The 22,527-nt window shown below is 39.7% G+C and overlaps 1 protein-coding gene across 1 annotated transcript in view; it reads right to left on the reverse strand.

Annotated features, from left to right (window-relative positions):
* Positions 1-7,661: 7,661 nt before the first annotated feature.
* The window catches only part of LOC100962815 (collagen alpha-4(VI) chain-like), a 100,914-nt gene continuing 86,048 nt past the window's right edge, over positions 7,662-22,527 (reverse strand). The window contains exons 34-37 of the mRNA XM_003781866.1: positions 15,560-16,243; positions 13,601-13,697; positions 12,885-13,102; positions 7,662-7,843 (exon numbers count right to left, since the gene is read on the reverse strand). Coding sequence (XP_003781914.1) covers positions 7,662-7,843; positions 12,885-13,102; positions 13,601-13,697; positions 15,560-16,243 — 1,181 coding nt within the window. The remainder of the gene's footprint in view (positions 7,844-12,884; positions 13,103-13,600; positions 13,698-15,559; positions 16,244-22,527) is intronic.

Below are 22,527 nucleotides of genomic sequence, written 5' to 3' on the forward strand. Positions count from 1 at the left end.
GGAGGGAAGTGATGGGGCTTGACTTTTAAAGCAATATTTTAAGAAGTGATACAGTTTCCAACTGCTTCTGCCTCTCACTAGATCAGTGGTCCTCGACCTTCCTAATGCTGCAGCCATTTAATGGGTAGTTCCTGTGGGTCACAACACACAGGTTAAGAACCACAACCACTACATTGGGAGGAAGCCCAGACTACATGGAAAGTCCGCATGTAGGTGATCTGACCACAGCCCTAGTCGAGGTCCCAGCCAACATCAACCACAAGACATGTGAAAAAACCTTAGAGATAACACCAGCCCAGGCATCAAGCTACACAGTTAACGCCAAGTGAAGTGGAGATGAGCTTTCCCACTGAGCCCCTTCCAAATTGCAAATCAATGAAAAAAATAAATGTTTGCATTGACTTAAGCCATAAAGTTTAAGATAATTTACTACATAGCATCAGGTAACTCATCAACAAATAATATTTTTCCTTATAAAGCCCTGTGCAATATGAATGTCCTCTCCATTTCCTCTTTGACTTCATTTCTTCTACTTATCTTCTTAGTCATACCATTTCAAGCATATCGGCATCAGCCTTGCTGTTCCTTAAGCAAACGAGGTACATTTCTACCTTAGAGCCTTTATACTAGTCACTGCCCTCTGCCTGGAATGACCTTGCCCCCACGTATCTATATAGCCCTTCAAGGACAGCCCTTCCTTTGTCTCCTTCAAGCCTTTGCTTAAATATCAGCTCATCACTGGAATCCCCTGGCCACCTTTTTAATATTGAAACTTGCTTAAACATCCCCCCAGAACACCAGGTAACGTTGACTTGCTATACTTTAATTTTTATTCCATAACACTTGTACCTTCTAACACACTAAATTATTTATTAAGTTACTTTTTCCAGTATCCTCACCTCGGTACTAATTTAGAAATTTCATGAGGGCAGGGTTTTGTTTTGTTTTTTATCCTTCAGTGATATATCCCAAGCTAACAGAAGAGTTCTTAGCACATAATAGGGGCTCGGTAAGTAACTATTGGAGTAATAAGTATATAATGTTATTACATTTACCCTTAGAAGTTTTTCTTAAAGCCCCTATATAGTTCAATAGTTCAAAGGATAAAAAGCCAAGCAATTCCCAAAGGACATTGAGATTAAAATGAGACTATATATTTTGGCCTTTTTAGTTTTCCTTGAGGAAAGTGATTAAGAAAGCAAAACCAGGAAAAAAAGTAAAGAAGAAGAAGAAAAGAAGGAAGGAAGAAAAAAAGAACAAGAAAGCAATACCACTCACTAGCCTGGGATTATTTTTTCCCTAACAGAAGGAATTCTGACACAATTTCTGTTTTCCTGGTGAATGAAAAACTTATGCTTTTAAAATGTGTCCACTCATAGATATGTAATTAGTCCCCTGTTACTTCTAAAAAAGGAGATAACTCAGGCTGACATAGCATATGTTTTATTTTCCCTAATCAAAGGTCATGTGAAAATCACTTGGTCTGGATTTGTTTCTGAGGAATTTCTGGATTATTATAATGCATGAGACATGAAACAACAGTGTAGAATATAAACATACACTTAAATGAATACATATAAAGTGAACACCTGTGGAAATACAAATTCTGATGGAAGATTAGAATGTTATCAGCACTCATGTTTCTCTTCCCAGCCCCAATTAACTCCCTCTGCAAAAGGTTTAAAGACTGGAATCCCTAGAACACAGAAATTTCTCCAAATCCTTCCAGGCAAATATAAAAGATACAAAGTCTCCATCTTTTTCTGGCTGAAACAGAAATTAGCATAGGACGTTTGTAAGGGAATGCCCTTGACGTGACACCAGCAGAAAAGCAAAACCAGGCAGAGAGAGAAGTTGAGCTATGGTGTAGTCCACATGAAGGCCTCAGCAACCCCTAGACAGCTCTGGTACAGCCTGCAGAGTATCCCCAAGGCGCAGGATTGTGCCTGTTTAACTCAGTCACTCAGTGCATCTGCCATGGAAGGACATGAATTTCTCCCCAACGAGGGCTGACTTCTGAGGGCCACCTCCTAGAAGCACTTGGCAACAGGAAGAACAAATTCTTCACTACTGAAGAGGGATGTAGCCAACAATGACCCCCTGCTCCACATTGCCTTCCTGATTCCAATGATAATCGCATCTTTAGTATTTTTTCTAGTTTTACCACATAGGCAACAACACTGTCATTTATTTCGCCTGATTTTGAAGCTTAGATAAATGAAATCTTACTGTATGCATACATCTGTGTCTTTCTCTTTCTCTCAAAAATATGCTTTTTAAGATTCATCCATGTAGCTGATTATTAATTCATTCTCAGTATTGTACCCCATCTTTTAATGTGCCACAGCATATTCATTCGTTTCACTCTTAATGGGTTGTTCACAGTTTGGGAGTTTTTAAAAATGCTGCTGTGATCATGAATGTGTAGGAGCTTAATTGCTTGTTCATAGTACTTAAACTTTTAATTTTACTAGAAAATCTCAAAATGTTTTTTAATCTTTGCTCCCAACACCCATGTTTGAGGAGCCCCCTTTCTCTACATCTGTCTCTCCAGGGACAGGCTTGGTAATGCTGTAGTAACAACCCCTTAATCTTAGTGGCTTAAACAACAAAGGCTTCCTTCTCAGTCCCATTTCTTGTCCATCAAGATCAGCTATTGAACGATCACTGCAGGATCCAGACTGAGGGATCAGGCTCTATCTGTAACATTGCTGGTCCCTTAGAATGTTTTCCTTTTCCAGATATATATTCACATTGTACATAAATAAATAGACTATATCACTTCTTACTTTCCAATTTTCTGCTTCTAAATGCTTACTCTCACCTATTTGCATTGGTGTTTTATGTATTTTGAAAATATATTATTAGATGAATAATGGAACATATAGTTTTAATTAATTTATTATCATTAAGGAATTGACCCTAGGACAGACAACTGGTTAACAAATTGATAGCTGAGTTTGGACATGTGAGCAGGCCACTACTTTTTTAAATAATAATGACCCCAAAATTTAGTAATTTAAAACAATAGTCATTTATTTAGCTCATTACTCTGTAGGTCAGCAATTTGAGTTGAGTTTACCTGGGTGGCTCATCTGTCTTCAGCTGGGCTTGCTTCTTTTAACCGCCCAAGATAAGAGATGAGCTAAAGAAAGAACAATGTTATTTGCAGAAGTTAGAATATAAAGACACAAGAACTATTTCTCTCACCTTCAGTCCCCTCAGCAAGAAAAGATCAAAGCACAGAAAACTGGAGCCTCTTAGAAGAGGTCACCAGGAAAGTCAGAGAGGGAAACAGATACTGAATTCAGATGCCCCAGTCTTGCTATTTCCCATAACAACGTAATCCCAGCTGTACTAAAATAATATTCCTATGCAATTATTCAAAAGTTAAAAGAATAGCTCTACACTATGAGATCAAAATAGGGCAGGAATTAAACAAAGGAGTAAACCTGAATAGCACCTAGTCAGCATCAGGTTCATCCACTTAAACAAACTCCAGAAAGATCTCTGTATGTACAGTAGAACCTCTGTAAGCTGACCACCCAAGGGACTGTAACAAACTGGTCAACATACAGAGGTGGTCAACATAAGGAACAAAGCCTACTGTACTGATATGTGCATTTGGTGCAAGTCCAGCCTATGAAAATTAGGTCAACTTAAGGAGGTGGTCAATGTAGGGAGGTGGTCAACTACGGAGGTTCTACTGTATTTATACACTGTCATACACAGCTGGGAACCAAGTTCTGAGTCTACCAATCTTAAACACTCCAATTTCCTAGGATCAATGAAATCCAGTATATGTTTGAACGTGCAAAGCAGACAATTCATATAATGATTAAAACCTTTAAACTGTGCAGAGTGAACCAAGCAGATGCCAAATCAGTTCCAAAACACATTTTAATTCTAATGGCAAACTACCAATTGATTCATTGTGCGCGTCTTGTGTCACTTGACCTTTCTGGATCTTAATTCCTTCATCAGAAATATTAATAACCCCAAAGCAGTGCAAGGTAGTAATCAAGATAACATATCCATGAAAGAATTTAAAAACACATGAACCTTTTCCACTTGACTGATGTGGGCAGATGCCCTGGTGTCTGAAATAAGTACAGAACAAAAATAAACGAGGAACCTACACAGCAAAGAGTCTTTCTAAAGCAAGAGCTATAGAAGGAAACACTCTTTGAAATAGCAGACAGTTTAAAAATCAGCACTAAAAGGAGATATGTCAAGCCCTGTGTTGGGCCAGGGATTCTAAAGAAGAGGCTCATGGCCTAATAGGAAATTTATGGGCAAATGGTACAAATATGATGGGGAAAGGGCAAAAGGAGAAGGGTGTACAAGTAGCCTGTAAGAGGTAATGACTAATTCTTTCCTGAAAGAGGATAATTGAAGATATTTTCAGAGAGGTGATGAGAGTTGAGCTGGGTTTTGACACAGATAATAGACATGGTACCTAGTAAATACCTATTAAGTACTTTTTAAATAAATGAAAGGCATTTCTGATGGAAGTATCACCAAGGGCAACAGCATGTGTGGATGGAATCAGGCATTTCCAGGAAATTCTATTGGCTGAGTGAAAAGTTGGAGGGATAGAACAACAGCCACCAGTAGTGAGGCTAGGGATGGATGCAGAAACCAGATCTCTGGGGCCTTGCATGACACACAAATGCTCCTGAGTACAGTAGGTCCTGTTAGATTTGGGAAGCTAGGGAAATTTGAAAACAGAATGCATAAGAGCATTCCAGCTAGAGGAACAATGACAGACATGATGTGAGCCACTCAGATCCTGCCTGAAGGAAGGACTTGTTACCCCCATCAGCTAGGAGTGCTGTTGGCAGAAAGCCTTCAGCTGGGCCCCTCTGGGGTCTGCCACAACTCAGAGCTGCCTTGTCTGTGGGCATGCCCTCCTGTGCAGCACACACTCAAAGCCCGATGGAGGCAGTGAGTATAGGCCCAGCCATGTCAGCCCACCCTGGGCAACTCTGCCAAGCCCTTTTAGCTCCCGAGCCCCCTGTGGAGTTAGCTGAGTCTGTCATTAGGAATGACTTGCCCTGAAGTTCATCTTCTCTTTCAGCCCATTCCTACTTCTAATAGGCCAGAGCCACAGGGGAAAGGTGGGGGCAAAGGGAAACTGAGGCAGAGGTCAAGCCTATCCTCCCACCCCTGTGGCTCTGTCCTTCAGAATTCTCTGGTGGCAGCTAATAGTTTGTAAGAAATGCAGTATGGCAAAGGAGCCCTGGTCTCAGCCTCCAAATGAATTTAAGGCCCATTTCTATTCAGTGTCTGGGACAAGACACATTAATTCTCTAAGACAGCTTCCTCAACCCCACTAACATTCGAGATTTGGTGGTGGAAGTGAGCAAACACATGAAATAACATGGGAAAGTGCTTTGTAAACCGTGTATACAAGAGTGGGTATGAATATTAAACCAAAGGCGATTGTTTCTGCCCCTTGACTATACTGTCTGAGTATATATACTGAGATTTCTCAGATAAGGTTTTTTGCTGGAAGTCAGGGGAAAGCCATGGAATGGTTATACTGCCACCTAGTCAACACAGGAAGAACAGCAGTTGGACCTCCCGGATGTTCCCAGGATGAGACAACCAACACACTTAAGTGGTCCTCCTTTTACTGAATCTTTGCCTTGGAGTTCCCAACTCCTAGACACAGGAAGAGAAAGGCAAGAGTAGGAAGTGGAAAATATCACAACCCAAATCAAATACCATCCTCAGGATAGATGAGTTTGGCCCCTTTATGCCCAGGCAGCTGGGATTATACCTAAAATAAATACATACAGAACTCTACAAAGAGCAGCTCTGCCAAGCTAGGTGGAACATCTTCCAGGTTATTCACCTCAAAAATCAGTTAAATGTAGTGTGTTAGGGAAGGAAAAAAAAAGATAATCTATCCAAGCATTAGAGGAAAACGTGAACTATACCAAAATGGATATCTTTGGTTGAAAAGATTTATAGGTGATCTTTATTTCTTTAATGTGCATTTCTGTGTCTTAGAGATTTGCTACCATGAACACATTGTCATCCTTTTATGATCACACAAAAGTAATTTTTGTAAAAATAGAATAAAAATTTTAACTTTTCTTTGAACATTTTGTATAAAGCTGGTTCTATCCCACCTGCTATGTCATCAGACTGTGTGGTAGATTATAGAAATCAGTTACTGAACCAGAAACTTGCCAGAGCATTCTCTCTCTCTCTTCCTTCCCCCTCCCAACTCCTCTTTCTTTCTCTTTCTCTCCCCAGCCCAAAGAGCATGTGTGTACTGCGGAAAGATCACATGCACAGAGAAAAAGCTGGTTATCTACAAGGCAGGAAGAGAGTCCCCAGCACTTTGATCTTGAACTTCTAGTATCTAGAACTGTGAGGAATAAATTTCTGTTAATCCACGTAGTCTGTGGTATTTTGTTATGGCAGCCCTGACAAACTCATATGTGATCTCACAGAAGTACCAAGTGAGGAATCTTCAACACCACACAGTTCCTAACTCTGCCTGGAAGTAGGCCCAAGGTCGCGGGCCTAAAGGATCAAGCCATGTTGGCTCGGCACCTGCAGCTCAGCAACTAGGACGCCAGCCACATAAACCCTAGCTGGCGGGTTCGAATTCAGCCTGGGTCTGCCAAATAACAATGATAACTACAACCAAAAAATAAAAATAGCCAGGTGTTGTGGCTATTTTTAATTTTTGCTTATAGTCGTCATTGTTGTTTGGCACCTGTAGTCCCAGCTACTTCGGAGGCTGAGGCGAGAGAATTGCTTTAGCCCAAAGTTTGAGGTTGCTGTGAGCTATGATGCCATAGCACTCTACCAAGGGTGATAAAGTGAGACTCTGTCTCACAAAAAAAAGGATCAAGCCATGACACAGAGGAAAAACCTTTAAAAAGCCATAATGATACTCAATATCTATATCACATAATGTTTCATCCATGGCAAATCTAAACCTTTCGCTTCCTCTTTGCACTGACAGTGTTGGCCTGAATTGTTGAGTTACCATTTGGGGGAGGAAAGAAGTCACTATCATTGATGCCAAAGGATTGGACCCATGAAAAAGTCACTTTTATCCGTCATCAACTGCAATGTCACAAAATACAGCACAGACTGCAATGAGCAGGAATCACACAGTCTCAAACCAAATGATTTAATAAAGAATGCCTTTATTTCTTTATCTACATTAATAAGGATGAAGTTCACATTAGATGTCCCTTTTCCTGGGCCCTCTCTTTGACTTATATTTGCCCTATTCTCTGGTGGAAAAAGCAAACCAAGTTTAAATTCATTTCTGAATTCAGTTTTTCTCACTAATCACGTTGATCTTTCTTTTGTTATGTAGCACCCCAAAATGTTAAAGTAATATTATAGGTCAAGTTCAAGTTTCCTTTTCATTCAGTTCTAATTCATTTAAATAAATTCTAGAAAGTTGCTATTACTTTGCTTAATCTATTAGAATTTAGTCCTTCTCGAGCCATGAGTCACCCACACCCAAGCCCTCCTTGGCCAGAAAAAAAATTTAGGGGTTAAGAATCTGACTTCCCAGATTGTGGAGTGAGCTTTGCCACTTATGAGCTTGTGGCCCCTCCTCTGCAAGGGCAGTCTCAGTTTGATCGGGTGTTATAAGAGAAGTCACTGTCACGAGGCTCTGCCTAACTCTGCAGGGCTATTGGGACACACTGAGCCTCACATTCTTCCCTGGTTTCAAACCGGTTGGCATTGCCTCCACAGCCACCGTACCAGAACTGCTGGCAAGCTTGGTTTTCCTTGTTGTGGTACCACTTCAGGGTATAATCCTGGCACTCGCCTTCCATTGGATCCATGGGACAAGGGCCTGCAAAAAAATAAACACAGAGAGAGCTGGCTTTCCTGTCGAACATGACAGGAAAAGAACATGGTTTGGAGTCCCAGACCTGAGAGAGAATCTCAGCCTCACCACCAACTAGCTGTGTGACTTTGGGCAAGTAGCTTACCTCTCTGAGACTCAATTTTCTCAACCATAAAAACAATATTAAAAAAATATACCCTAAATCTCAAATGTGCTGTATGATGTCACAGAGCATATGTGAAAGGTACAATATAGTTAAAGCTATTATTTGTAAAGTACCTTGCTTATGGCAAATATACCCATGGTACATGTATAAATAAGTGAGTGAATGAATAAAGCTTTCTAATACTGAGCACTCCCCACTTGCCTATTATACTTCTTTTCCTCTTTTTTCAAATTATCTCAATCCCTAACATAACCCCAAGCCTGTCCAGTCTTCTAACGACCTAAGCAAATCCAGCTTCTTTATTACATTCTTTATAGTATTCCTGATTCCTGCCCAAGAAATTAAGACAGCTATTAAGAGAAACATATGCTATCCCTGAAAAACAAAAAAATAGCATTGGGAATCAACAAGTTACAACAAAGTAACATCTGAGAGTCCCTGAATTTTAAAATTACGCATTTATTTTCCCAGCTGTCTAATCCCTGCCTTCTAAAGAAAACAGATTTCTGTGGGCACATTTTGCATCACATAGAAGTATTCTTGTCCCAGGTCAGCCCTGAAACACAGAATGCTAACATCTTCCAAATATTCCCTCCTGGGTCTTCTAAGCATCCCTAAATAAAGAAAATCCTGTCTTCAGAAAACAAGAGTCAAAATTCATGGTCTGTTCCTAGGAAGCTACCTACTAACCTCCCAATAGAATAATCACTTTTTCGGGAGATGTGGCCTGATGTACTGGACTCACAGAGAAGAGGTGCACTCTTAGTGGGTACAGAATTGATCATGGAAATTGTCCTATGCCTTGAGAAGGCATATTTGAATTTGCCCACTATGTGACCCCTTACTCTGGAAGTATAAGAAAACCAGCCCAGGAAAAGAAAGAGCAAAACATGTCTTCAAAAACTTGTCAGAGTCAAGAGAAAAACATTCCAATAGTGAACTTCAGGCTGTACTCTCTAGATCCAACACGTAGACTCAGAGCTCAGCAATCATCAGGCACCAACCTCTGCCATTACCAAATGATTCTGATCTTATAAACCAACAATTTGTTTATTAAACATATCAGTCACTTTTCCTGGTGACACATTGTGGTCTCTGGAACCTCCACTCTTGCTTTGTGTCTAAAAGACAACCACTCAATCAGGGGCTGCTCTTCCTAGATTTGACTTCTACAACATTGATGGAATTGTTGGAAATGATGGAAAAATCTGTGCTCTTCAACACAGTAGCCACTAGCCCATGTGGTGGCTGTTAAGCATTTGAAATGGGGCTGATGCAATTAAGGAACTGAAATTTTGATTTTATTTAATTTCAAATTACTGTATTTACATTTAAATGTAAATAGCCAATGTGGCTAGTGGTTACCATATTGGTTAGTATAGCCCTAGGTGAGTAAGACCTTAATGCATTAAAATAATTACCTCTAAGTTATTCTTTGCAGCTTACCACTCAGTATACTTCATAGTCTTAATTTTTCTTTTAGCATCATGATATAGCCATGATTGAGGGTCAATAAGTTTTTACCAAGCAATTAATGCTAGCCCCCAATTTTATATATGGCATTATTTTTACCATGAATATTAACCTTTGCCTTCTCAGAAGAATCACATAGTGGCAGGCGCAATTTTACTCAAACAAGTTCATAAAATCCAGGAGTGAAGCAAAAGTTGGGGGGAAAGAAAAGTTAGGTCCAAAGAGCAGCTACAATAACATTAGAATTTTTCCTAGGCTTGCTTTATCTCCCGGTATATATGTCTTATAATATAACGCTGCTTAGAAGGAGAACCCAAAACATAGGTCTGTGTGCTTTGGAGATGATGGTGAAATTGAAAATATACCAAGTCTAGCCTGGCTTCTGTGAAGAGAGATAACACGCATTCAATTCTTCACTACAAGCACAATAAAAGGTAGCGGTACTACGGCAGAATTTGACATAAGATACAGGAGCACAAAGAAGGCCATGAACATTTATTACTACTGAGGAGCACAGAAGGGACTCTAAAGGGGAAGGGGGGGAATGAGCTGAGCAGTGTGGGAAAGGAATTCTCATAACCCTAATAGGAGTGCAGCCGTTTTAGAAAATCAGGTCAGAAACCAGCAATCCCCTCCCCAGATTCCTGGAGTGCCTCAAGACCAGAGTTCCGGGAAATACCCCACCATAATCCTGACCCTAAGAATACATCCATAATCCCAAATCGCACACTAGAGAAGAACCCCAGGCAGTACTCCAGGTTCCATCCCCTTTTCAGCTATAGTGATGAGGCTAATAAAAGCCCTTTGTACCTGAGTGGGAGTTGAGCTGACCCTGTCAGTCTTCATTCTCCCCTCCCTCCCCCAATTAAAGTCTTTCTTTGTCCCTGGACTGGCCTCTTCTCCTTTCTTGCAGATCCTCATCCTGGTTCTATGCCAGAACCTCCCAAGCAATGAAAGATGAGTAGCTATAGTCCAAGTGGACACTGTGGAGAGGACACAGAAAGGCAGATGAGAGTGAGGAATATATGGAGACACAGAACAAACAGCAGGGCCAGGGGTAACTGTGAACAGCAGAAAAGGTTATGCAGGACAGAAGCAGCCAGGAAGGCCCCAGAGGACCAAAGCAGACCTCTAATCGCAGAGGCCTGTGTGTCTTACACAGGCACAGAAACACAGTGTGACAAATGATGGGCAACCATAGAAAAAGAGAAATGATACAACCACATTTTTCATTTTAGAACATTAATTAGGTGTTCAAAATGGAATTAGAGGTAAGGGAGAGGAAGACAATTAGAGTGATGTTGGCTTTTGGCTTTCCATTCCTGGGCCAGTGGTGGTTCAGTATAACAAAGACAGGTGGTAAAGTAGGAGAAGACTTGGGCAAAAAACACAATGAGTTGAGTTTGTTAAATTGAGTTTGTTTTGTAAGACTACATGCAAGTCCAACAGGGCGATCTAGATGGTAGAAGATAAACTGGCCTGCAGCAGGGGAGAGAATTCCAGGTGGAAGACACGTGTTTGAGAGTCATCAGAACAGAGGGAATAGTTTGATGTGGCAGAAATGCTTGCTGAACTAGCGTGCATAAAGTGTTCCCAGGACTGAAGAAAGGACTCAGGGGAAGGGAGTGGCAGATATATCACGAAATCCATGAAGCCTAGGCTTCTAAGCCACTAATGTGCACAAGACTCTTCTAAATAAATATTCACTTTTTACTTAATTCTAATAATTTGGTAATATTTTTCTGGGTGAGAACTCCCCCCAATTGGATAAGCTCCCTAAAATCTGAATGCTCCTGTGAGGATAGACCTGAAGAAAAGCCCACAGATATGGACTGGTCAGCAGTAGAACAAGAGGAGAATGTTGTCTCCAAAGCCAGGAGATTTGAAGAGGAAGGTGATGGTCACCTTGATTTTGTGGGAAAGATGCCTTACAGCAGCAATTCTTATTTTAGGTTGTTTAGTGGAATCAATGGGTAAGTCCTGCACCCAGAGATTCTGATTGAATTGAGCTGTAGGGAATTTTTACAGACTCCCAGATGATTCTATTGTACAGGCAAGACTGAAAAATCGCTACCTCAGTGAGATCACCTTCGACATAGTAATCACCAAGGTAAATTCTTCCATGCTTAATGTTTAGCCTAAAAAAGGGGAAACACTGTCCCTGCCGGGAGCAGCTATTCCTATATTGTCCAGTTTTATTTCTTTTGGATAGGTGTTTGTTTTGGAATCTAAAAGGGAGCACATATCATCAGTTCTTAACAGCTAACTTGTTTGGGATGCTTACGGTGTGGCTAACACGTGAATTATCAAGTTTTATTCCCAAAACAACTCTAGGGGGTAGGTACTCACATAATTTTACCCCACTTTACAGGAAATTACGCCACAGAGAGAATAAATAACTCCCAGGACCACCTAGCTAGTGGCCCCAGATAATGATCTAGGCACATTCAAAATCTCTGAGAGATATGCCTCATTTACTCTAACCAGGACTAACCACACCCCTCACTAGAAACTCTTTCAGCTACGATGGATCAAGTTCAAAAACTTCACAGTCAACTTTCCCAGATCTCTTTCTATTCTTTTTTTTTTTTTTTTTGAGACAGAGTCTCACTATGTCACCCTCAGTAGAGTGCTGTGGCATCACAGCTCACAGCAACCTCAAGCTCTTGGGCTTAAGCAATTCTCTTGCCTCAACCTCCCAAGTAGCTGGGACTACAGGCATCCACCATAATGCCTGGCTATTTGTTGTTGTTGTTGTTGTTGTAGTTGTAGTTGTCATTGTTGTTTAACAGGCCTAGGCCAGGTTCAATCCTGCCAGTCCCCAGCAGGTATGGCATGTGGCCGTCGCCCTAACCACTAAGCTATAGGCACCAAGCCCCCATATCTCTTTCCTATATGTTTAGTGTTCTGCTTAATTTGCCTATCACATATAAGAAGCAACTTGTCATTTGCATTACTACACATGACATGGATGCTACAGTACCCAAAATTCCTTAAGCTTGTTCAGAATGCATTTGGCCATCTTAGGTTAAAGTTAGCCTTCATCTGTTTCCTTAAACTACAGTAGAACCTCCAAGGTTGACCACCTCCCTAAATTGACTACCTCCTTAAGTTGACCTAACTTTCAAAGACCAGACATGCACCACTTATACATGTCAGTATGGTAGGCCTAGTTTCTTATGTTGCCTGCTCCACACGTTAACCAGTTTGTTACAGTCCCTTAGATGGTCAGTTTACAGGTTCCACTATTCCTTTCCATACAAGAATTTGTGGATTTGTAAGAAAGGTATAGAAAAAACAAAAATACGCATGCTAACACATTGTATAGGAGATGTTTTTTAAAGATAAAGATGAAAAAAGTGAGTCTAACTTAAGAAGCAGGAGTTTGGTTTTGACCATAGGTAGTACCTGAATTTATTTCTTTCCTAGTTTCTTTCTGGTTCAATGGTGTTTCTTGTTCATTTTTTTCAGCATCATATTTGTTATTTTCATAAGTTTCAAGTGCTTCTTGCTGAGTTACAGACGTTGTCATGCCTTTTCTCTTCTCTTCTAGAAAAATGTTTGTTGCTTTAAGTGCTTCCAAATCACCAGCAAACCCAGACATGCCAAACTGGTGGTTGGTTAACCTGTATAGAAACAAGTCAGGTCAAACTGCATGGTCAAACTTTAAGAACTGCGTGGTCCAGCTCCTAATTGATACTACTGTGATTTATAATCTTTATATTAGGGCATTTCTTAATGACTTCATTATTGCAGTAACTATTTCTTGAGACATGTTTATCAAAATGTCAGAATGACATGTCTAACATTATCAATTTTACCTCTGGAACATGGGATTAGAGGATGGGGTGATATAGTAGAATGGAAATATTTCATTTTTTTGCTTTTATATACTCATGTCTTTATGTACTATTTGAACTTGTTACATTAATTCTGTATTACTTTCAGTGTTAAAAAAAAAAAAAAGAAAGAAAAAAACCCAAATGTACACATATCAGAATTGTCAAACCCAGAAGCACCCCCATCATAGTTTGGGTCAAGTCATACACTGTCATTGTCTGTGACATTCTTTAGGGTGACAGTGTCCTGCATGGGGGTAGAGCTGTGGGTCAGTCAGAGCCTACCTTTTGACAGGCATGATTGATTGCAGCAGAGTGTCCCCACGGGTTAGACCCTGACATTCTTCAATGAGCTCTGGAGGTGGATACTGGTTTGTTCCACCTAAAAGAGAAAAAAAATCAAACCAAGTCAAATGTAAAATAATATAAAATTTTAAAGCATAAAATTAAATAAGATGAAAATAAAATATTATCCATTGAGACATAAAATTCAAAAGACATAAAATCAAAGTGTGAAATATAAAACAAAATAAAAACATATAACAATATAAAACTAAAAGTAAATAGAACAATAAGAACAAAAATATCCATGAAGACAAAAAATCAAAAAGGTACAAAATGTATTCAAATAAAGCATAAAATAAAAATTAAAATGTAAACACATACATAAAACAAAATAAAAGCAAAATAAAAAATGTATCCTATCATGTAAACATAAAATAAAATCACAACATAAAAGAATACAAAATACAACCTAACATAAAAAACATAAAGTAAAACTAAGTTAAAACAGGTTAGAAAAGTGATTCTTTCAGCCAGCTTGCTTCTTCCATTCAAAGAATCACTAAGTCATCAGCCATCTGATACCAATCTCTCTTCCACCCCTTGCAAAGATAAGAAGTCTAAGGTTCAGAGAGGTCCACTTACTTTTCTAGGATCGTATGTCTCACTAGCAGCAGCCCTAGGACTAGAATCAATTTATTGGTCTTTGTACCTCTCAAAGTGGAGAGACCCAGAAGCTATGTCAGTACTTCCAAGACGTCCATCAAACTCTCTTTACTCTTTTGGTGATACAGGAGTAAATGTCCCCCCAAAAGATGTCACAGCCACTTATAAACTGAGAGGCTAGACCGGTGGTTCTCAACCTTCCTAATACCGCAACCCTATAATACAGTTCCTGTGGGTCGCAACCCACAGGTTGAGAACTGCTGGAGTAGACTAATACCTCCCTGCAAAGCCAGCAAGGACGCCTCACGTGTTACAACAAAGCACCCTGCAGGCATTGTTTTGAATTGTGCACTGGACGACAAAGCCCAGGACAAACAGCTAGAAATGTGACCAGGACAATACTTTCCCCAACCCAATTCTAAATCTCCATTATCATGCTAGGGATACGGATTTTTTAATAGTTTTAAGAGAAAAATAATAATAATTCAACTAGTCCTGATGAAAGGCTGGGGTATGGGGACAATTTCTGGCTAGGATACACTGGCACAGCCATTTTCCCTTAATCTTTACTATTGGCTTCTTCCACCCCATCTGAGGTGGGAGACCCTGGACTTTTGTCCCATGTCCATTACTTCCTGGAAAGTCCCTGAAGACCTGTGACCCAACACTGCCATGTCAACCTGTACTTCAAAAAATAAATGTCACATACTCTTGTTACTTAAAGGGTGGGTCATGGACCAGCAGCATCAATGTCACTCTCAAGCTTGCAAGAAACACAGACTCTCAAGCACCAACCCAGATCTACCGAATTGGAATCCTCATTTAAACAAGATGTCCAAGAGATTCATGTGCGTGTAAAAAGTTAGAGAAGCACTGTCAAGTATCATTGGAAAATAGCTGTAACAAGTAGTGATAACAATAACTATGCCTTACTTGTACAGTATTGGAGCTTTCAAAGCCACTCTATGCACATATGACTTCACAGTCAGGGAAACAACTGCAATTCTCATTTTGATAAATGAGAAAATCAAGAAGTTGTGTGGACATCTGAGGCTCCCACCCACCAGATGAGAAGTTCAGGACAAGAAACCAGCACTAGGGCTAGCACAATGCCAGGGCAATGATAATGAGGGGTTTCCAGAAATAGGGTGCTCCTGGCACTCCCCAGGGATAACGAGCTGCACACACTTTAGCAAGGGTGAAATTGCAATGCGCACCTACCTGCTTAAATGTCAGGCTCTGTATGCTCCTCTCCCCACCCCGCCCAGGGTACCCCCGTATTGGAGAACTGCTCACTTTTTAAGAGGGTCAGGAAAGCCCGTGTGAATCCCCGGGCGTAGGCTACCTCCGGCTCCGAGGCACCCTCTAGGTGAAGTAGGTGCTGCTCAGAGGGGGCACTGGCCACATAGGCCAGCTCCCCCAGCTCACTGGACCCCACACCGGGGCCCATGGCCAGCATAAACAGGGTGACGCCCTTGCACTTGGCATCCAGGGACAGGGTCCATAGCTTCTCTCTGTCCCAGCTGCTTGTCTCACTGGCCACGATGGCAAAGAGAACCCGTGCCTTCCGCGGCAGTGGGGCTGCCAGGAGCACCTTCTCCAGCGTCCACTCCAGGGCGTGGCCCAGGGCAGGGGCTCCCTGGAGGGGGTGGCCTGCTGCCTCGCGGACATGTCTCTGCATCTGCACCCGGTGACCATAAGAGGTCAAGTGGAAGCCCTGGCGCACTGGTGGGCGACCCACACCAGGCCAGAAGCCTGGCGTCGTGTGCGTCACCAGGGCCACTCGTGCTCCTTGGTGTGATGTTCCCGGCTGCGCAGCCACCTCCAGGTCGCCTAACACAGCGTCCACTAGACTCAAAGCTCCAAGGTACACGTCGGTGCTCACGCCATGGGAGCTGTCCACCACGAACGCCAAGTCCACGTCCAGCGCCTGGGGCCCCGGCACATCCCGCCGGCATTCTGGAGCTGGCCGGCACTTGTCTGGGAAGGAAACACGAGGCAAGATTTTGGTTACACTATGCATCTCTTTCTTTTCCTTACAAAACCTAGTTCCAAACCCTCAATAAGTCTGCTGCTATTGGCCACCTACTGCGTTACCATAGCAAGCGTTAAGGCCCTGTACTCGAGTCCATTGTTAAGAAGAAAGGACTGAGACTGAAGGCACATTTAATGTTTTTAACTACTAGGACTTGCCAGGAAGTATGGCTTCCCATTGTCTGACTTTCCCCTACAGGAAACGAATTATGGATGAGTTGCTTACGGTCGTGAACAACAATGTTTGGGAAACCACATAAAAACATTGATTGCTAAGAGGTGGGAATGAACTTGACAATTGTAGGAAATTGCCATTTTTAGGTGAAGAAAATCAAATATTGCAGTTATTTTTATTTTTTTAATTATATGGGTACGTAATGTTGTATATCCTTATAAGGTATATACAATGTTTTAATACAGGTATACAATGTGAATTAATCAAATCAGGGTAATCAGAGTATCCATCACCTCAAGCAGTTATCATTACATTGTGTTAGGAACATTCCAATTCCACTCTTTTAGTTATTTCAAAGTATACCCTAACTTATTGTTGATTATGGTCACTTTGTTGTGCTATCAAATATTGTTCATTCTATCGAACTATCTAACTATATTTTTGTATCATTAACCACTCCCCTTACCACTTTTAACCATCATTTACAATCGCATCAGCAGTGTATGAATGCTCTCATTTCTCTAAGTTCTTGCCAGTATTCATTATTGCCTGTCTTTTTGATAAAAACCATTTTAACTTGGGTAAGTCAATACCTCATTATAGTTCTAATCTGTATTTATCTGAATATTGATGCTGAGAATTTCTTTCATATACTTGTTTGCCATTTGCATGTCTCCTTTTGAGAAATGTCTATTTATACCTTTTGTCCATTTTGAATTTGATTTTTTCCTATTGAGCCATTGGAGTTCCTTATATATTCTAGTTATTAATCCCTTGTCAGACAAGGAAGTTGACAAATATTTTCTCACATCCTGTGTGTTGTCTCTTCCTTTTCTTGTTCTTTTGCTGTGCTGAAGCTTGATGTGATCCAATTTGTCCAGTTTTGCTTTGATTGCCTGTGTTTTGGGATTATTATTCAAGAAGTCCTTGCCCAGACCAATGTCCTGAAGAATTTTGCCCATGTTTTCTTTTAGCAGTTTCATATTTTCAAATCTGACATTTAAGTCTTTAACCCATTTTTATTTGATTTTTGTATATGGTGAGAGACAGGGTCTCATTTCATTCTTCTGCATATGGATATTCAGTTTTCTGAGCACCATTTATTTCCCCAATGTATGTTCTTGGCACTTTTGTCAAAGATAAGTTCACTATAGATGTGTGGATTTCTGGATTCTCTATTCTGTTCCATTGGTCTCTGTGCCCATTTTTTTCCCCAGTACCATGCTGTTTTGGTTACTATAGCTCTGTAGTATACTTTGAAGTCAAGTAATGTGATTCTTCCAGTTTAAGGGGTTTTTGTTTTGTTTTGTTTTGTTTTTGTTTTCTTCTTAGGATAGCTTTGGATATTCTGGGTCTTGTGATTGCATATAAATTTTAGGATTTTTTTTGTTTCTGTGAAAAATGTCATTGGCATTTTGGTGGAGATCACATTGAATCTGTAGATTGCTTTGGAGTATGGACATTTTAATAATATTGATGCTTCCAATCCATGATCATGATATATCATCCATTGTTTTGTGTCCTCTTCAACTATTCATCATGTTTTATGTTTTCATTATAGAGTTCTTTCACTTCTGCAGTCAAGTTTATTCCTATGAATTTGTACCTATTGTAAACAAGATTACTTTCTTGGTTTCATTTTCAGATTGTTTAGGTTAACATAATAGAAATTCTACAGATTTTTGTAAGTTGATTTTGTATCCTGTGACTTTGTTGAAATTGGTCATCCCTTCTCATAATTTTTTGTGGGAATCTTCAGTTTTCTCTAGATATCATCAGATCATCTGCAAACATGGATAATTTTAATTTTTCCTTTTATTTTGGATATGCTTTATTTCATTCTCTTGTCTTTTTGCTCTAGCTAGAATGTCCAGTACTATGTTGAATAACAGTGGTTTGTCAAAGTGGGCATCCTTGTCTTATTCCAAATCTTACAGAAAAGACTTCCAGGTTTTCCTTATTCAGTATGATAGTAGCTGCAGATATGACATATATGGTTTATATTGTGTTGAGGAATGTTCCTTCTACACCCACTCTTTTCAGAGCTTTTATCATGAAGCCATGTTGAATTTTATTAAATGCTTTTTCTGCATCAATTGAAATGATTATATGGCTTTTATCCTTTGTTCTGTTGATATGTATAACATTAATTGATTGCCTATGTTGAAGCATCCTTGCATCCCAAGGATGAATCCCACTTAATCATGATGGATAATCTTTTCAATGTGTTGTTGAATTTAGTTTGCTAGTATTTTGTTGAGGACTTCTGCATTTATGTTCATCAGCAATATTGGCCTATAAGTGTGTGTGTGTGTGTGTGTGTGTGTGTGTGTGTCTTTGGCTTTCATATCAGGGTGGTACAGTCTCCAAAAATGAGTTCGGTAGTATTCTTTCCTCCTCAACTTTTTGGAATAATTTAAATAGTACAAGTTCTTCTTTGCTTGGTAGAATTTAGCAATGAAGCCACGGGGGCCTGGGCTTTTCTTTGATAGGAGACTTCATTGTTCCTTCTATCTCATTACTTATTGGACTATTCAGGGGTTTTTTTTAATATTCAGGTTTTTTATTTCTTCCTGGTTCAATCTTGGTCGGTTGCATGTGTCTAGAAATTTATCTATTTCTTCTAAGTTTTCCAAGTTATTGGCATAGAGTTGCACAATAATCCTTTGGATTTCTGCAGTATCAGTTATAATGTCTCCATTTTCATCTCTGGTTTTATATATTTGGGATTTCTCTCTTTTTTCTTAGTTAGCCTGGCTAAAGGTTTGTCAATTTTGTTTGTGTTTTCAAAAGAAAAAACTTTTTGTTTCCTTAATCTTTTCTAATTTTTGTTTGTTTTAATTTCTTTTATTTCTGCTCTGATCTTTATTATTTACTTTCTTCTACTAATTTTGGGGGGGGGTTGGTCTTTGTTTCTAGTTCTTTGAGATGCATAATTAGCTTGTTTGTTTGAAGCTTTTCTACTTTTTTTTGATGTAAGCACTTATTGCTATAAACTTTCCTTTTACTACTGCTTTTGCTGTATACCATAGGTTTTGATATTTTGTGTTTTCATTTTCATTTGTTTACAAAAATTTTCTTGCTTTCCTTAGAACCTCTTCTTTATCCATTACTTTTGGGAGATTGGCTATTAAATCCCTTTTGGGGGTTAAATCTGCTTGGTGTTCTATGACTTTCTTGTACCAAAAAATACATACATTGTTGGTGGGACTGCAAACTAGTACAGCCTTTTTGGAAAGAAGTATGGAGGATCCTCAAAGACCTAACAATAGATCTTCCATTTGATCCTACAATCCCATTACTAGGTATCTACCCAGAAGAAAAAAATCATTTACCATAGAGACATTTGCTCTTGAATAGTTATAGCAGCTCAATTCACAATTGAATGGAAAATAAACTGTTGTGTATGTATATCATGGAATACTATTCAGCCATAAAGAAAAGAGACTTTGTATTTTTTGTATTTACCTGGAAGGATTTGGAGAACATCTTCCTAGGTAAAGTATGACAAGAATGGAAAAGCAAACATCTAATGTACTCAATATTAATATGAAACTAGTAGATGAATAACTACATGCCCACATGAGAGAAAAATATTTAAATTCAAGAAGGAGTGGTACCTATTGGGTACAAGGTGAAAGGCTCAACTGCAACTTGGACTTAACCTAAAAAAAGAAAACAATATAACCTAATTGAATGTACCCTTATATTTATCTGAAATTTAAAAAAAAATCTTTCAGCTGAGTGTGGTGGTTCATGCCTGTAATCCTAGCATTCTAGGAGGCTGAGATAGGAGGATCACTTGAGCTCAGAAGTTCAAGACCAGCCTGAGTGAGAGTGAGACCCTGTCTCAACTAAAAAAAAATAGAAAAATTAACTAGACCCTGTGGTGGGCACCTATAGTCCCAGCTAATTGGGAGGCAGAGGCAAGAGAATCACTTAAGCCCAGGAGTTTGTGGTTACAATGGACTAGGCTGAATGGCACTCTAGCCTATAGAACAGAATAAGACTACTCTGTCTCAAAAAAAAAAATAAAAATCTTTCTCTAGATTTGTAAAGTTCCCTGTTGTTATTTATTTAAATAAACTATCTACCCCAATCTCTCTATCCACCTCTTCTTTAAGGCAAATAACTTAGATTTGCCCTTTCGAGACTAAATTCTAGAAATTACAGGCATGGCTTATTTTTTTTTCTTTTTTCTTTTTTCTCTTCTATGTATTTTCAAATAACCTGACTTCAAGCTCAGTAATTCTCACTTCTGCTTGGTCAATTCTGCTGTTCAGCAAATGTGATGATGCATTTGTAAGTTTGTAAAATGAATTCTTAAGCTCCAAAAATTCTCTTTGATTTTTTTCGTTATTTCAATCTCTTAGTTAAATTTCTCTGATAAGCATCTGAATTTCTTCTCTTTCTTATCCTGAAGTTCATTGAGCTTCCTCAATGAATTTTGAATTCTTTCCATCACTCCAGGATGAAGCTGGTATACAAGTTGCAAAACAAAGTCCTCTGAACTCTTTCTTTCACCAAGTGGAAGAAGACTTCCTGAGTCACACTGGCATCATTGGGGCAAATACTGACAGAGGCACTGGCTTGGCTGCAACAACTGGTGTCTCACTGGGCCATGTGCACCCCAAGTCCACTAGCCCTGAACCAGCACAGCCATAGGAATTGCCCAAGGACTGCAACATTTGTGGCCTTATGAATTCAGCCCAGGTTCCAGGCTACTTTTTGTCATCTGGTCAGGGAGCTAGGTAGAGGGTGGAGGATTTCCCTCTGGACAGGCTAAGCTACATGCTCCCTCCATGGGCATGTAGAATTCTGCCTTCTGCAGTGTTCCCCTCGGCCAGGGAAGCCCTGAGTTTCAATGCAAAGCACAATCATATCACTCTTCCTCCCCTCAGCACAGAGATTATCTCTCCTCTCTGTATGCTGGTAAAGCACTTGTCTGGGGCAGGGGAGAGTGGCACAGGCAATGCAGGACTATCTTTTTTGGTCTTCCCCAGTTCCTCTTTCCTTTATATAATATTAATACCAAGTAGTATGATCAGTCACCTGATTTTTGGTTCTTCTGAAGGTGCTTGTGTGGATAGTTCTTGAATTGGTGTTTATGTGGAGGGATAATCATTGGAGGTTTCTATTTAGCCATATTCCTCCACCCTCTCCCAAATACTGGCAGTTTTAAATGGAACCTAATAATACAGTCTGAGATTTCTCAAACTAGTTCAACACCAGAATGACACGCAGAATTATTTTTATGTATGTTCTCTGGCTCTATCCACACAAAGGCTCCAGTTTGGTAGGGTTGGGATGGAACTCAGAATCTGTAATTGAAATCAGGCATTCTGATGAAATGACATTAGTGACCCACCTCTGAGGTAAACCCTTTTATTTAGAACTGGTGGGAGCAGATGTTCTTATCTTAGAAACCACAGTCCCCAAGGGTCTATGAACTAGGATAGGAAAAGAAATTACATCTTTATTTTCACTATTTCTATTGAAATGAAATTTAAATTATGTCTTAAGACAACAAACCACTATGATACTAGTGATTCAAACATCAACAATAGTCACTGATTTCCATATCATATGACAGTTGTTGCAAATAGCTGAATATTATTTGCTATCATTACTACTTTGAATTTAATTTCTGCTAGATCTTGTCATTGCTCAGTAAGATCCATAATACATGGATTCTAAAATGTGGTATACGCAATGGAATACTATTCAACCTTTTAAAAGCAGGAAGCTCTGTCATTTGCAACAATGTGGATGAACTTAGAGGACATTATGCTAAGTGAAATAAGCTTGGCATGGAAAGACAAATACTACATGGTCTCACTTACATGGAAAATGTAAAAAAATCAGACTCATAGAGTGGTGGTTGCCAGAGGCTGGGTGGGGACAGAGAAGCAGACAGGGAAAGGAGATACATTGGTCGAAGGGTACAAAGTTTAAGGGGAATAAGTTACAGTTGTCTGTTATGTAGCATGGTGACTATAATTTAAAATAATGTATTTTATATTTCAAAAGAGCTAAAAAAGTAGATACTACATGT

Source organism: Otolemur garnettii, unplaced genomic scaffold (assembly GCF_000181295.1).
Source record: "Otolemur garnettii isolate 467f Iridium unplaced genomic scaffold, OtoGar3 scaffold00002, whole genome shotgun sequence".
Lineage (NCBI taxonomy): Eukaryota > Metazoa > Chordata > Mammalia > Primates > Galagidae > Otolemur > Otolemur garnettii.